This window comes from Maniola hyperantus, chromosome 13, assembly GCF_902806685.2.
Source record: "Maniola hyperantus chromosome 13, iAphHyp1.2, whole genome shotgun sequence".
In the NCBI taxonomy this organism is placed as follows: domain Eukaryota; kingdom Metazoa; phylum Arthropoda; class Insecta; order Lepidoptera; family Nymphalidae; genus Maniola; species Maniola hyperantus.
The window spans coordinates 5,419,965-5,437,970 of NC_048548.1; the positions used below are offsets into that span (position 1 = coordinate 5,419,965).

An 18,006-nucleotide genomic window follows, 5' to 3' on the forward strand; every position below is an offset into this window, starting at 1 on the left:
TTACAACCCGGGGAAGGACATAGGCTACTTTTTATCCCGGAAAATTTAAGAGTTCCCACAGTATTTTTAAGAACCTAAATCCACGCGTACGAAGTCGCGGGCATCAGCTAGTATCACATAAAGATAATAATCATCATTCCTAACTAAACTAAACTACCTTACAAGAAAACTAGCTTATGCCCGCGACTTCATCCGCGTGGACTACACAAATTTCAAACCCCTGCTTTACACCTTTAGGGGTTGAATTTTCAAAAACCTTTTCGTAGCGGGTGTCTACATCATAATATAACATCTATAGCTATCTGCATCCGAACCGTCCAGTAGATAGATTTGTGTTGATAGATCAGTCAGTCAGTCAGTCACTTTTTCCCTTTTATATCTTTAGATATAATATACATACCGAGATAGGTACGTTCATAGATAATGTTAATGAGTAGGGGTACCTTAATATTATCTTTACTATGACAAAAATACGATCTTTTGTTTGTTACGCATCTCTCGTAATAATCACTCTACCGATTGAAATTAAAATTCTTTTTGAACTGCTAATTAAATATTTCCTTTCGTCAAAGGTTGCCTGGAAGAGATCGCTACCGCCTTTGCATACTACTACTATTATTTTAAGATCCTTGTATGTTTTTATTATGTTTACTTGTGTTGTGTGCAATAAAGTATAAATAAATAAAATCTATTTATTTTATTTTATTATAAAGGCACACAAAACAGGTTTCAGCTATAAATGGTCCGAATAAAAAAAACAATAGATTAAGATTTAAGCGGTAACCCTTAATATGTGTACACAACAATGCTTAAATAAATATGTTATATTATATTAACTGACTTAAATTTCTGCTGACTGTACTTAGGAATATAAACGTTCCCTTAATACGAATTTCGCAAACAAACATGTTTACATCACGTCTTTGATGGCAAATTAGTATTCAATGTGTGGATATACCCTAAAGCAATTAACCTAATTAATGTGCATTGTTACAATTTACTAGTACAAGTTATGTTAAGTAAATTAACATGCCTAGATAATCTAAATATATAAAACGAAAAGGTGACCGACTGACTGTCTGACTGACTGACTGATCTATCAACGCACATCTCAAACTACTGGACGAATCGGGCTGAAATTTGGCATGCAGATAGCTATTATGACGTAGGCATCCGCTAAGAAAGGATTTTTGAAAATTCGACCCCTAACAGTGCATCCACACCGCAGTTATCTTTTGTGGAGCAACATTGTGCAACACGGTAACATTAGGTAACAATCTGTAACTTTTGTGGCAACATACTATATTAACAATAAATAACTGTTTGTTGCCTGATGTTGCTGAGTAACATTTGGAAACGCGGTGTTTATTTTATAGGGGTTTGAAATTTGTGTAGTCCACGCGGACGAAGTCGCGAGCGTGAGCTAGTCTACTATGAAACATTTACTAATAAAACTGATGTTTAGAGGTAGTTTTTCATACTATGGACTCTACAAAAGAGTTACAAGCCATAAATCTAGAAAACTAATTAACGGAATGTCTAGAGATTTTTCGCGCCGTGAAATTGTCCGCTCCATCCATTCACGACAAGTGTCACTGGCGCTAGAGCAATAACGAGTACTGGTACAAACTGTACCTATATACGTAACAGGTCGAGATGGCAATCGGGGAGGGAACGCCCCGCACACCCGCACAGCCCCCGCGCTAACCAGGTGTGGCCGAGCGCGGGTTAGGGGGGCGTCCCCTTACCTCATACCCCGATTGCGATTTCGACCTGTCGCGGACTTTAGTTATAAACGAAGTTTAACTAGCCACGTACCTACCTACCCATGGACATTTTTGAGAAATCTGCCCACTACCGAGCACAGGTTTAGTCTCCTCTCCGAAAGAGTCTTAACTTGTGCTTAGAAAGAAAGAGAAGAGACTTGTGCTTGGAACGAGAAGGGCTTAAGACTTCCATCTATAACATAATATTATTCACGGATTTTTACCTTATTGTCAGTTTCCCCGAAACGGCATTTCTCATCGTTTGATGAGAAATATTTTGAAAGAGACTCCGCTTGTAAAATGTTTTCATAAAACGTTTTTCTTTGATAAACACGTCATTCATCTCTCCAGAAATATAAATGAGTCGACACAGAGCCAACAATGCGGAATGAAGAAATTGTTCCTTATGTATTTAGAAAGGTTAGATAATAATGTATCGCTCGCTTTTGTTTACATCTTTACATAGTATAAAATAAAGTCGCTTCCCGCATGTATGTATGTATAAACGCGTAGATCTTCTAAACTACGCAACGGATTTTAATGCGGTTTTCACCAATAGATAGAGTGATTCAAGAGGAAGGTTTATAGCTTTAGTTTAATTCTCAAAAATTACAGATCCCTAGAGAAATTGAAATAATGTGAATTTGGTTAGAAAAAATTCATCTCATTTGAGAGTTTCCGAGGCAATGACACCTCAATGACACCACATTAGTATCTACATTGCACCCATGCGAAGCCGGGGCGGGTCGCTAGTCTATATATAATATATAAAAGGAAAAGCTGACTGACTGACTGATCTATCAACGCACAGTTCAAACTACTGGACGATCGGGCTGAAATATCGCATTCAGATAGCTATTATGACGTAGATATCCGCAAAGAAAGGATTTTTTAAATGTGTACAATCCTCAAGGGAGTCAAATAGGGGTTAAAATTTATCTGGGGTAAATGCCCCACCTACGACGCGGCATTGACGAGTAGCCTACTTGCGTAATGTTCGTTGACCTCTAGCGTCAGTCAGATGTTTTATCGTGAACTTTTACAAAATATAACCTGACTTGCTTTTTGAAAAGAGTAGTGTACCTACCTAACTGCTGATCTGCAGGCGAGCTTCTTCTTAAATGCATGAATGACTAAGTAGTCCGCACAACAGAATTTGGTGCTCCTATCGGTTAATAAACTGTTAAGGAACATCTCTGAAATCTGAGTAATGTAGGTACCTAGTCTGTATATTTTCGCCGAAAGTATTTTTATTATTTCTCCAATTAAACAAGCGGAAATGAAAAGAAATAAGTAGGTACCTACTACAGTCTTGGCGAAGATTCTAATCTCTATTGTCCTATATTACTTTGAAAGAATGAAAATATAAATGTTTTGTATCCTTAACAAAACAAATCAAACCATTTTAAAATAAATATCCACCTTTGCAGCACGTTATAGCCTATAGGTACCTACCTACATACAGTAGAATGTACCTACAGCATCAGTTATCCAAACTAATTGGTGGACATGGGTGTTTGGAAATCCATTTTGTTTCGATATTCAAATAATATATTTTTCTATACCAATTTACCAATAAAAAACTAGTTAACTGCATGACAGAACACGCATATTGATTCGTAGTCATGTTAATAACAAAAACTTTTAGCGCAAATCAAAAATAGTACCTGATTATTTTGTTCATAGATTCATACTACTTATGGGCGGTTTACACGGGCTTCGTAGCTAAGCGCTTAGTAGGTACTTGTCACTAATACTAAGTCCTCATGTGTAAACACGCTGATTAGTGCTTAGTATTAGTATTTGTGAATAGTGCAAGTGAATAGAAAACGATCCTATTTACTAAGCGACAAGTCTATACCCCCACCACGATTTACTAAGCACTTGTCGCTTGCTCACCGTGTGTAAACAGCTCGACAAGTTACAATATAATACAAGTAGACAATCAGGCGGCGTCGCGTCGCTCCATTTCGAATGTCTGGTCACTAATAACTTTTACCTTCTTTTACCGGCTCCAACGTGTAAACGGTTACTTTTCACTAGTCATATTGAGGCTTAGTATAGTGACAAGTACTAAGCGCTTAGCTACGAAGCCCCTGTAAACCGCCCATTATGCTAAGTATAGTTTTATAAAAAAAACAGTGAGTCACCTCACTCACGGTCTAAAGTCAGCCGTTGTTGAGTTAAAAAACAGTGAGTCACCTCACTCACGATCTAAAGTCAGCCGTAGTTGAGTTAAAAAAATCGTCCATCTGCTTTGACTATGGATGTAATATGTAGGTAGGTATAGCTACACATTGTAAATGATGTGCATTTACGTTTCATATTTAGTACTACAAACATATACGAGGCCCGTTGGACCCAAAAGTTTATATGCTCTCCTTAGCAAATAAATAACACACATCGGTGACACCGATCCGCAAATATTTATGTATAATCCGTTGGCGAAAAAGTAAACAGCAAGTAAGGTGTTGATATACAAAATCCAAGATAACAAAGACTCACCTAGAAAAATTCTTCTCTTGAAGGGATTTTCACACTCCTTGTTTTCAGAGACTCTCTGAAAGTTATCTGTCATCCTCATCATCCATCTGATCCTACCTAAATATTATTATGTTAAATTGAAAATTAAAAATAGGTATCCCTATAAAGTAAGAACATAATATTATCACAGAATACTTAGTAGGTACCTAGTACCTTCCAGGTATAGAACGATCACTCCTCAAAGACATTTAAATAAATAGCGACTCTTGTTATGCTATGTGTTAGGTTAGCTCGCACAGCACTGCGACATAAGATTTAATAAGTATAACGCTTCTCTTTCTATAAAATAAACTCTTATCTTTTTTTTTAAATTCAGATACAAGTTAGCCCTTGACTGCAATCTCACCTGGTGGTAAGTGATGATGCAGTCTAAGATGGAAGCGAGCTAGCCTGGAAGGGGTAATGCAGTTTTTATTAAATATACACAGCATCGTACCGGAACGCTAAATCGCTTGGCGGCTCGGTTTTGCCGGTAGGGTGGTAACTAGCCACGGCAGAAGTCTCCCACCAGACAATCAATCTCTCTCTCTCTCAATAGAGATAGAGTTACACGAGAGCCATCGAAAGGGCGGAATGCCATAAGTAGGTATATTTCTCGGGTTATCAAATAAGCCCGGCCTGATCATAATATCTAAGTAATTTGTCTTTAGGTACCTACAATCGAAACAAATCGAACGAGTGAGTTTCTGTAATAGGGACATATTTCTGGAGTAACGAATTCGTATGCAAATGTGTATCGTTGTTTTTTACATCTATGGCAGCAAGGGGCGACTTCCAACCCGATTTCCCAGTTAATTGGGAACATTAGTCACGCCGGCCGCCGCATGACCACTTCGCCCGTTATCGTAATATGATTTGTGATACTACTGAAATATATGGCCACCCTAATAAATTGCGTTAAATGTTATTTAAAGTGAAAATGGCCAGAATGGCCTATTTTTGGTCTGCGAACTAAATATTTTATAGTAGGTAAGTATTACAAAACTTGAGCTACTTACCTAATATGTATACCCAGGTATATCTCACTTGGTGGTAAATTAATTAATTATGCAAACTAAGGCGTAACGCATACCGGTAGAGTGCAGCAGAATCCATGGCGCTGCGCGCTACGTCTATTTTTGTTGACAACCCAATTAAGTAGTATTAATGAAATTACTACAGAATATTGGCGTTGGCGGCGCAAGGCATGCATCGCATCCTTCGAGTCACCTCCTCATTTTGTTTTCTACTTCACTTTAAAGTACTAAATACACTAAGTATAGATGAACGATTGTACCTTTACGATTGTACAGATTTGTAGGAATATAATTAAATCAACAAAACTCCAAGAAACAGAATATTCAGATATTTCGTTTTATTTGAGGCTGTATTTTTTGTACCTTACCAATTTTAAATTCTATTTATTTATTTTAATGTAAGAAGATAAAATAAAATAAAATCTGGTTTGCCCTGGTCAAAATTAGCTTAGCTTATATTGAAATAAAAAATCATAATATTATTCTTTAACCTGAGCTTAAGTTTTGATAAATCGACTCCACTGTGCTTAATAGCCGCATTGGGTATGCGCCGGACCTAAGAAAGAAGTCGGCTAAGTTGGTTTAATTAAACCCATTACCTCTGATCGGCGTAGCGGTGTTTATCTTTATTGTTTAGTAAAGTGTAATCAAAGTTCCATCAGAATCAGTTATGTTGAAGTACCTACTTATAGTTTGCGACAGGTTGACATAGCAAACGGGGTGAGAACGCCAGAACGCCCCGCACACCCGCACAGTCCCCGCACTAGCCTAGTGCGGGTGACGCGCGCGTGTGCGGGTTCCCCGCGCCTCATACCCTGATTGCTATGTCGACCTGTCGCGTACAATACCTAAGTACTTACCTATATCTCGGTGTACAAATAATAATTTCTAAAATAACAATCATTATTATCTTTATTATATTGAGCGCCATAAATTGATGAAAATATTTAGTTTTTCATAGGGATATACTAGGTGCCAAAGCAAGCTAAATCTTCAGCTAATAACAAATCATAAAAACAAAAAAAAACAACATAGCCAAGTCAATATCTTTTTATTTTACAAAAAGACCAGTTTAAACATCCGACTAACAAATAACCTTCCTCTGAAACAAATAGATACAACCCTCATCTCTAAAATACTCATCACAGATATAAATATATAGACACAAAATACTTTTGCCACTAAAATCGACAAATATAACCCGTCGGAAACAGTAGACAAAATTATTATATAAAATTGTTGCAATTATATAAATTACCACACTACAAATAGTTGGTCACAGATCAAACTATTATATTATGTAAAAGGTGCTTACTTTTGTTTTCATTTTTAAAGATATATTTTTATGATACAAATTATATACAAATCAGTTATAAAATATCGGAGTTGACGCTTCACGTCACTTCTACTCCACCAATGTGCCTTGCGCCTGAAGCTTTTCCGAAGAGTGGCATTAATAAATAATTATTATATAATTGACTAGCTGACCCAGCGAACTTCGTTCCGCCTAACAGTCGATTCAAATTTTTTTTTTTTTTTAAATATCAATTCACTATCAGAAATTCTAAAATCCCCACGATTTAGGACTTCAGTACTTTGCAGCATCAGGATTGAGGAGTTAGGATCCGAAGTTCAATGATGTAGCCTATGCTTGGTACCTAAATAATTTTGCATCATCCGCAGTTCCTGAAACATTATAGTTTAGGAGTGCTGTACCCTACATCATCAGGGTTGAGGAGTTGAGACTTGAAGTCTGAGAATAAAGTCGTTGCTTGGTACCTACAATATGAATTCACTATGAACACTTCCTGAATCTTGATAACTCAGGCGGGCAGTAACCCTGCAGCATCAGGATTAAGGAGTTGAATCCAGAATTTTTATGTGACCACCACGAAAACTTTTTTGTTGATTTAAAAAAAAAATTTGCAAATCGGTCCAGAAATCTCGAAAAAATCGATGTAGAAAAAAGAACCACCTCCTTTTTGACAGTCGGTTAAAAGCCGATGACCTTGAAATATTTACGGAACAATTTTTAAAATATCCCCTTTCTAACAAAAAAAGAATGAATGAAATCGGACTACGCGTTAATGAATTACAACTCAGTATACATTTTAACTTTCATCCCCTCTCCTACGGGAACCATGCTGAATTTCGGGATTAAAAGTATCCTATATTCTTCCTCATAGTATGACCTCAAATCGTACCAAGTTTCATTGGAATCCATTCAGTAGTTTCAGCGTGATGCGCGGCCGTGATACAGACAGACAGACAGACAGACAGATAGACAGACAGACAGACAAAAATGAAAAAAATTACAGTTTTGGGTTCAGTATCGATTATAGAGTGCCCTCGAAAAAAACAATTCAAAATATCTTCAATGTACAGAATTTGACCTGTTACAGTTTTATTATAAGTATTTTCAAAATATCTTCAATGTACAGAATTTGACCTGTTACAGTTTTATTATAAGTATTGATGATTGATTGATTATAACCGTTGTAAAAATATATAGGTGGTGAACAGTTCAGAGTATTTATATATCAAATAAAAAAAGATGCACAATTTTATTTTATTATTGTTTTGTGTTATTTCCGACGGATTACTCATATTGCTTTATAGGTACTTAAGAGGTTGAGATACTAAGACCATCGTTATAAAGGTAAGGTATACTAAATATTGTAATATTTATATAATATTGATACAATATCAAATTATAAGTATAATACCAATTAGTTTAAAGGAACTTAAAATGTAAATTTCATAGACATTTTTAATGCCGTTAAGGATTTTGTAAATATCTAAAGCTCTAAAATGTTCCAAACACTATCAGATTTTAAATTACATATTTTAAAGTAAATAGTTCAAAATTATAATAATATGGTATAGCTATTCAAGGTGAAAAAATGTTTATTTATACATAAAAAAACATTAGTTAGTTTGATAATGGTCTGTTGATTTGTCATTCAATTTTTCATATTAATTTGAGCGTTGAGTTGACTGCATAGCAACACATTTAAAAAGAATATGTTATAATAAATTCATTCCTTCTACTGGTCAGAAAAAAACATCCGATATTCGAACAGCTTATATTTAAGTAGTAGGTAAATTACTTCATTAAAAACGTATTTACACCAGTAAGATATTGTGTTAGGCTGAAGGTAGATGTACCCAGGGCGGAGCGAAGAGCATTAATAACGCAAAGTACAAAGACGTGTAAAACTGTGCTAATTTTTTAATTGCCAAATATAACTTGACGTACCTATTAATTTGACATAAGTATTGGCAGAATTCTAATACAAAAATTATTATGAAAACGTTAAATTTTTAAGTTTATTTTGGCCATTTAAAAATCGACCCTAAATGAAATAAAAAAGTTCGCAAACACGCACATCGATAGCACATTTGGTGGGAATTCATTCCACATGCACAACATAACGTTATAAAGTAAAAGGTATAATTTGGAGCAAAGTTGTGTAACGCAGCAGCAATGCCACCGGCAGCAGCAGCCAACAAAATTTCTGCTAGTCTTCCATGATTCTGAGGACGGCGAAACAAGCAGACTTGTGCAGTCGCTTTGAATCGAACAGAATGGCGATACCAACACCGTTCATTCGTGTTTTTTGTCACAAATCGTAGAGTCATTGTCACTGAATACAAAGTTGATCAACTCATCAACTGTCACTCTAAAGTGAGCAACAGGAATGGCAGTGCTTCCTACTGCCACGGCATGCAGTGACTGCAGGCAGCGATGTCGAAATCCTCGTCTTATTTGATACAAATACCTAGTCGAGCAGTCTGCAACGTTGCAGCGAATCATACTTTTAGTGTGGTTGCAGAACTTGCATAGTTAAACTTACTGCCAGCGCTGACAGTAAGCGCGCGAAGCATGAGCTTTATAGTTTCTTGTCCCTTTGAACCCTAAAAATTATATGACCATTTTTTTAGAAAATTTTAATCTGAACTTTTTTTATGATAAACTTACCGTTTGCCTGAAAAATGCAAAAACCCATATTTGCGAACTTTGACCTTGAATAACTTTGTTGCAAATATCGGATCGATGGGGATTTTTCACATTTCATCTATATTGGTATACCGAACATTCGTATCAGCTCTATGCGAATTTTTGTAACCTTGCATGTCTAACTTGACCGGGCTAAAAATGACCCAAGGCGATACTAAAAGCCAAGGACGAAACTAAAGATTTTCGCAAAGAACTCTAACAAAGTAACGTATTATTACTAGTTAAAATCATATTTAACGACATGATTTTATATGGAAGAAATAAAAAATGATTTATGATTTCTCTATACAATTTAAACGTAATATTATGTCTTATTATTATCATTATATTTATTAAATGCTAAATTATTGTACTTGTAAATATGAGATTTCAAAATTTAATATTTAACAATCTCGTTTGTCTTTTTCACACACAACTCAAATCTTACAAAATATCGTACTTGTATTAAACGCAACCAAATATAGTTATTATTTGAGTATTGCTACCAGTGAATTTCAGAAAGAAACTAAGGTTCAAGGACTGAGTCAAAGCGCTACGATGAGGTTTTTCTAAAATCTTTCTAACTTCACTGTGTAATGTAGGTACCTACCTAGTACCTACATACCTAGTTGACACAATTTTTTAAGTGTCAGTATCTTTGAACAATTTAGGAATAACGCGTCGCTTCGCTTTAACTCTGCGCCGATGTGCCTTGAGCCTAAAATCTTTTTTTTACATTTAGTGAAGTAAGTCAATTAAAGTTCTAGTATCATCATCATCATCATCATCATCATCATCATCATCATCGCGTGCCTTCTTCAAAACGAAGTTTGGAGGTCATCATGCGAAAAGCTTCTCTATTTAAAGCCGCCTCTTTCAACTTTGGGTAACTAAGCCCTGTCCACCCCCTTATATCGTCCAACCATTTGCGTCTTTGGCGACCTGGAGCCCTTTTGCCCTCAATCCTTCCTTCCAAAACTAATCTCGGAAATGAGAATTGGGCTCCTCTTTGTAAATGCCCAAAGAAAGCGATCTTCCTTCGCATGATAGTGGACATGAGTTCTCTGTCTTTGTGGACCATTTCCAGTACCTTCGTGTTAGGTGTAAAGCTGTTCCAGGTTATCTTTAGCATTTTTCTGTAGATCCACATCTCAAAAGCTTGCAGGCGGTTATTTGCTTCCTTTTTGAGAACCCAAGTTTCACAACCATACAAGAGGGTGAACCAGACATAGCACAACACAGAGGGACAACCAGACAAGGCGGCATCTCAGCTCGAGTTGTAATTTGGTGCTGCAGAGGGTCTTGGACATCTTGTGAAACATAATTTTAGCTTGGCTTTAATTTTATTTAAGTTCTAGTAACAACACAAAAAATATATAACTAAACTGCGATATGTACCTAATAAACAAGAAGGCGCAATTACTGTCGCCAGTAAAAAGATCGAAACTAGATGTTGTCACTATACCCTATCCGCAGAAAGAATAAGTATACCGCTCTCTCTGTTACGTAATCCCATACAAACGATAGAGCCAAAAATCTTAAAATCAAATCAAATCAAATGGTTTATTCAAAATAGGTAATAAATTACACTTTTTGAAAGTCAGTTGTTGCATTTGTAAGATGATATAGTGGTGATAATTTTTACGCAAACTTGAAAACTAAAGCTACGAGGGTTCCAAACGCGCCCAGGTTTAGGAGGAGCCCGCAACAAACTCAGCCGGCTTAGTGGGCGTTAACCATTTTGAGTCACCGACCAATCATGTTTTAAAAAAACTAAATTCAATTCGAAAATGTTTCAAAATTTAATTAATGTTAATAATTGGTGATTGGTTAAATTAGAATTGATTAGTGGTGGTGGTGGTGGTAGTGGTGGTGGTGGTGATTAATTTTGAATCACCATTCAAAATGGTTAGCGTCCACTGAGATTTTGGCCTGTATCATTCGTATTTTATTTTTTATTCATTATGGGCAAACGCTTGACCACAATCACACCTGATGGAAAGTGATGATGTGGCCTAAGATGGGACGCGTTCACCTAGAAGATGCCTATTCACTCGTGGGATTAACTTATAGTAAACTTACTGTCACTCATTATAAATGTTTATGATATTAGATATTATGTCTTTGTTTTCAATACATTTAGTAAATAATGATAATTAATATATATTTTTAATTAAGTATTATTAACATTACTTTTGAAATTGTTCGAACGTCTATTAAAATAAAGTTTTTGAAATGCACGAGTCAAACAAAATTCAGTTTTGTAAAATAGAAAATAGGTGAATATAAAAATAAGTAAAATCCAAACTTATAATGTTGCTACGTAATTTGTTATGATACCAACCGGTATTACAGTACTATTTACATTGTACAACATAAATGCATTTTATATACAAGTATCTTTAAAATAATGATTATGATTTTTTTATTACGTACCTACTTAATGTACACACACTTAGGTATATTTAATATTATGTATGTATCAATTATTAATAAATAAAAAAATCAACTTTCTATTTAGCAACGCGCATAAGATTAATAGTTGCAGATATGGCACTCCCCCGATATTATAGCAGAATTTCGTTACATTCCTTGGTTCCTAACCTAAAACAATTCATATTAAAGTTGACACTTGACTTGACCAGCAGGGCGATTGTCTAAAACCTGCATCAATCATTATTACAATCTCAATTGTTCTGATTGGCTGAATTTGTGCGATTCTTGTTGCAACAATGCATTGTAGCCAATAGTGAGCGAGCATTAGCCAATCAGAGATGATAGCGATCGTGACATTGTAGCTGTCAAACAACCGCGGTAGGGCCACTGGAAGAGGTATGTCAGTTTGTATTAAACCCATACCCCTTTGGTTTCTACACGGCATCGTACCTACCGGAACGCTAAATCACTTGGCGGCACGCCTTTGCCGATAGGTTGGTAACTAGCGACGGCCAAAGCCTCCCACCAGACCAGACCAGAAATTTAGAAATTATAAAATTCAAACTCCCTGCCGGGAATCGAACCCGGAACCTCCCACTAATAAGACCACAGTGCTTACCACTGCGCCATCGAGGTCGTCAAGTTTAATAGGCAACCAATGCGATCTATGTTGGTTTAAACTTCATCATTTATAATTATTAATTACATATTTTGATTCATAATAAATAATCTTTCATTTAGTTATCAGATGGACGAAAGTCGTTATGTAATGCGGGATATTTATATTGCTATTATATTTTGCACTAACTAATATCCGGCATGCGTTGCAATGGCTCTTTCAATTTACGCGCGCCACATAATTTAAGTTGATGGTATTAGGTACCCACTATGTTAAAAAAAAGTGTCAACAATATGGTGACTTTCAACTCAATCAAATCGTAAACGCATAACAAACATATATACATTAATTTTATATAGATATATGAGAAGATTACCACCCTCGCCTCCCAACACACTTGGAAATAAGTACCTACATTTTTTATTGAAACTTTTACAATAATTTTGCCATTTCATTTCACACAAATAGGTAGCAACAAACGAAAAACATTTCGCTTTCTCATAATATCCTTAAAGATCCATACATAATATACCTAAACTACTTATATCCCTCTTCTTTCCCTTTCTTCTCATTTACAACAAGGCTTTTATACAAATAAATGTCGCGTGCTAGAATCAATTGCACACAAAATGCTGCTTAAAAATCTCAACAATACTTAAATTTAACTTTTATTATTATCAGGGCTTTATTCATTTTGGCCGTATTTATATCTAATTTTTTTAACAAATAGTTATCTTATTCAAGATAGTATTAAAACCAGATTTATTAAAATAGATGTTTTTTTACATGTAGGTAAACAACGTTAAATTTTGTTAAAAAAGGTTACTTTTGTTAATAGAAAAACCGATACATTACACGAAATATTTTCAAAGATCAAAAATATAAAAATAAGAAGGAATCTGTAGTTTTTTTTAAATACCTAATAAATAACAAGAGAGAACTGATGAGAAATTCATGCAACTTTAATACATTTTTGAGATAAAATGTAACACTGTTAAAAATAATTATTATTACGTAGGTACAATAGATTAGGTTACGATCTGAATAAACTATTTTAAAGTTTTTCACTATCAAAAAATAACGTTGCCTACCTACAATCATTTCGGATCAGTAATAAACTTTCAAATTACTTATCGCTAACGTCATAATTTATTTAAGAAACTTGCTTCCTATCGTTAAATAGACGTGTAGATACTCAGATTAAAAAAAAATAACGGCACATTAAAATTTAAAATCATTATTTGAAAACTTATTAATGATCCGATTCAAGCGATTTACAATAATACTGATTATGTCAAATTATTATTTGAGCAATCTAACAAAATATCTAATCCCCAGCCTTAATTATTATCTTTACAGAATATTTAACTTCATTTATCTAACAATTAGTGTAGGGATATTATTTTATAAAATATTATGTTATATGTTAAGTTCAGTGGTCCTCTAAGATTTAATGGTATGATATTGGGGCACTATACTGTTGTTGTAATTTGTGATTGTTGTAAGAATTCCTTGACGAGTAACATGATTTTAATTATGCCATAAATATGTTAGGTTAGGTTACCTACATAATAACATCCCAACGCTTTAACATAATATTGAGATTCATTGTATGATAGTCATTGTTGTAAAAATATTCAAAGTTAGGTAAAAAACTTCAAAAAGTATAATTTGTTGGTACTTTGCAAGAAAACAAATTATAAGTACTAAGTAGGACTAATAGATACTTAGGTATATCAAACAAATGACATTGGAGCTAGAAAATACCGAATTGACAAATTTAAAAAAGTGCAACCAATACGTACAATATCTAGGTGCCTGCCTACCTACAAACAAAAGAAAACGTTAAATAGCCAAACAAATGATTATTAATTATTATGTACTTAAAAATTCTTTTTAAATCAAAATAACGCCTTTAATATCATAAAAATTTAATAAAGATAAGCTTAATACAACATCAGTGTAGGTATAGAATTCAGATAGAATCTTTAATAACGGATCAGGTTTAACGGATCAGGTTGAACGGATCAGCTGTGTAACTTTTGACACTTTGAAATTTGACAGCTGTAATTATAATACTAAAAGACAACCCGACAACAAGTGTTTTAAGTGTCTGTTGTAATAATAAGTCGCATTTTTAATTGCAGCAAATCTGGATTATAGGATTATTAGAAGATATACAGTGAAACTGGGAATTTGTTTACACTGTGTAACCTCGGTGGTAATGAGTAATGAACTGTGTATATTGTTTAAGATGGGACAGACTCTGGCTAGTTGGTTTCCCCCACAGGCAACTCATAAGATATCACTGTCTATACAGGAATTTACAGTGTGATTATGGTTATCAAATGACGATTACAGTAGCAGTTATGTTTCATCGAACTGTTAAAAGTAGACCATAAAATCATTTCATCCTGCAGTAAATCTGGTTTGTATCTGATTTTTACACATTTCCCGTTCTCTATAACTTGACCCCTGCCGTCATGTTGGCACCATTGCTTTGTTTGCTTTATTCCATAGATCTGAGGGTTTATTACTGTGTGATTTGCAATGGTGCCAACATAACGTCAGACGTCAAGTTATAGTGAACGGTCAATACATACAGTGAAAGTGTATTTGATTGTGTTGTAGAAAAATCTATGTGTATATTGGTTTAGGCGGGACATTCTCTAGCTAGCTGTTCCTTCTCAGAGGAAACTCTCTGCATCAAATCTTCGGCCCATCGATGCGCTGTGCGGTCCACTGTTGATGGCACGGTGAGACACTGCATACCACCGTATTCGCACGCGATCTGAAACCAACCATAAAGTAATTATTAATTGTTAGGTATATCTTGTCCTCCTATCTTATCCTGTAAGAGCGGTGTTGGCCTGATGGTTAACACGTCGATTTCCTAATTAGGGAGGTCGCGGGAGGAGAAGACAAAACAAAGAGCCTTCTTCGCCTTGTCTTCGTTTTGTCTTCGTATTGTCTTTGTCTATCTTCATCTTGTCTCGGTCGTGTCTTAGCCGTATCTTGGTCGTCTTAGTCGTGTCTTGATATTGTCGTTCCTCGTGTCTTGGGTTTACTTGGTAGTGTTTCAGTGTTGTCATTGTCATTATATGACTCTGGGTACCAGTTTCAAAATAAAATGGTTACCAAGTGGTTTTTCAATTCGACTGTCGTGCTGTAGGTGTTTCCGCTGAGATTCTTTGAATTTTCCGTCATATCACAAAAATACAGTGATGTAACAATTTTCCTGTAGGAACTGGAAACACCTACTGAAGTAGTTCCGGACTCCCAACTCTCGCACAAAGAGATTCCGCAGCTCGAAATTGTTGTGCAGCCGCAGCTTGTTTGTGTTTGTTGTATTTCTTAAAATTATCATCCAAATTGCATTGCAAAAACCTACCCTATAGTGGTGTAACAGTGCTCTATCGGTGGGAACGCCTACTGAAGTGGCCCCGGGCGCCAATTCCCAGACAAAGTGGTTTCCTAACTCGACGGCATCGTGTGGTCTTAAGGCGTACTTGCTGCGATTCTTGAGCGCGTGGGGCGCCGCCCATCTTCTTGTTTTACTCGATGTCACTAGCGGCGCTGGGGCTTCAGGATCGTCCTGAAATTGACATGAAATACACTCAACTTACGTTTCTTTTTTTCACACTAATACAAAAAAATACAAGTTTAGGTACCTACTTAAAAATACAATCACGAGATCACAAATATGAAATTGGCAAAGATTCACTCATAAAAGTAATTTTGGAAAGAAAAATAGTTAATACTATACAAGCTATTGATTGGCCTTAGGAATGGCTTTGTAGGAGTTAGGGCTTAGGAGAATCCGGTACATTGGTACCTAACTATCTAATAATTAATATTATTTTCTTTTAATTTAAAATACAATCCTCCTAAGCAACTCCAATCACAGAAAACTGAAGGCATTTCTAAACTAAAACGCGGTTGTAGCCTGCATGCTGCTTTCATTGCAGTCAATGCATAATGCATGTTTATGTCTGATAAGATGATTTAACTACTCAAACGGCTATTGCGTGAAGTCGGCTATCCTAATGTATTAAACAACTCAAACAGTCAGATGCAGTAGCTTGATGCTAAATACCTATAGGATCTACAGGGGTACTTTAGCTTACCTTCCATCACAGATAAAAGAAGGCGTTTCTCAACAGAAACGCAGATGGTGTCTTTGACTTTGGGTGGTACGATGCTAACATTGCCGTCAAGAGCGCAGTGAGCGTTGTTCTTGCCGCGGTAGGGTAGTTTCGTATAATTATTATTACGCGAAGTGAAGTGACCCAACGTGTGCTGCCATACGGTTTACGTAGATTCTACATAAATTCCTTAACTTACCTCCCATCGCAGATAAAAGAAGGTGTTGCGGAACAGAAACGCAGATGGTGTATTTGACTGTGGGTTGTACGATGCTCGCATTGCCGTCAAGAGCGCAGTGAGCCTTCGTTCTCGCCACGGTACGATAGTTACGTCTATTATTTTTTATTTCTTTATCCATTATTCTTTATTTTGGCGTTTTACGTGACATTTACTTACAACATGAGGTGCTATTACGTGAAGTAAACTAACCCAACGTGTAATGCCATATGGTTTACCTAGATTCTACTTGGATGCCTTAACTTACCTCCCATCGCAGATAAAAGAAGGCGTTTCGGAACAGAAACGCAGATGGTGCCTTTGACTGCGGGGTGTACGATGCTCGCATTGCCGTCAAGAGCGCAGTGAGCGTTCGTTCTCGCCGCGGTAGGATGATCTCATCTACGTCAATGACAAGGAGCCAGCCTGCAGTTGCCATAGATCGGTATAGGCAGTCGTTGAAGGCAGCGAACTGGCCTTCGGTCCTGAAATAAGATACTCGTATTATAAGTATGAAATTCATTGGGAAAATCATATGGGATTCATACTATGTCTACGAGTAAGTCTGCCAATCCGCACTTGGCCAGCGTAGTGGACTATGACCTAAACGATGCGCAGCTTCTAAAGCAGCAAAGTGACCCTGTTTTCCGTAGTGTTTCAGCAAGCACGCCACTTGCACGCTCAGCGACTCGTTGTACATGTAGAAGTGACTGGCACCCAGCAGACCCCTTCTCATTCTGAGAGCAGGCCCATCCTTAATAGGGAGCCAGTGATAGGTTGACCCTCAGTTCTAACCTGATCTCCACTTTGGTAACAATGGGCAGCTTCCAAGGCAGCAGAGTGACGAGGCCCTGTTTCCTGTAGTGTTCCAGCAAGCACGCCACTTGCACGCTTAGCGACTCGTTGTACATGTAGAAGTGACTGGCACCCAGCAGACCCCTTCTCATTCTGAGAGCAGGCCCATCCTTAATAGGGAGCCAGTGATGGGTTGACCCTCAGTTCTAACCTGATCTCCACTTTGGTAACAATGGGCAGCTTCCAAGGCAGCAGAGTGACGAGGCCCTGTTTCCTGTAGTGTTCCAGCAAGCACGCCACTTGCACGCTTAGCGACTCGTTGTACATGTAGAAGTGACTGGCACCCAGCAGACCCCTTCTCATTCTGAGAGCAGGCCCATCCTTAATAGGGAGCCAGTGATGGGTTGACCCTCAGTTCTAACCTGATCTCCACTTTGGTAACAATGGGCAGCTTCCAAGGCAGCAGAG

The 18,006-nt window shown here is 36.5% G+C and overlaps 2 protein-coding genes across 3 annotated transcripts in view; one reads left to right on the forward strand and one right to left on the reverse strand.

The window, feature by feature from the left end:
• The window catches only part of LOC117987946 (lysophospholipid acyltransferase 7-like), a 300,396-nt gene that overhangs the window by 38,680 nt on the left and 243,710 nt on the right, over positions 1–18,006 (forward strand). The window lies entirely within an intron of this gene.
• Positions 6,361–18,006, reverse strand: part of LOC117987501 (uncharacterized) — a 90,690-nt gene continuing 79,044 nt past the window's right edge. Inside the window, exons 6-9 of one of the 2 annotated variants that reach the window (XR_011237475.1) lie at positions 17,012–17,228; positions 15,773–15,976; positions 7,776–15,172; positions 6,361–7,719 (exon numbers count right to left, since the gene is read on the reverse strand). Coding sequence is in view for 1 of the 2 variants with exons in the window: in XM_034974527.2 (XP_034830418.1) it covers positions 15,035–15,172; positions 15,773–15,976; positions 17,012–17,228 (559 nt within the window). In the remaining variant the exon portion in view is untranslated. Of the gene's footprint in view, positions 15,173–15,772; positions 15,977–17,011; positions 17,229–18,006 lie in introns of both variants that reach the window. The other variant, XM_034974527.2, reaches the window with a different exon arrangement.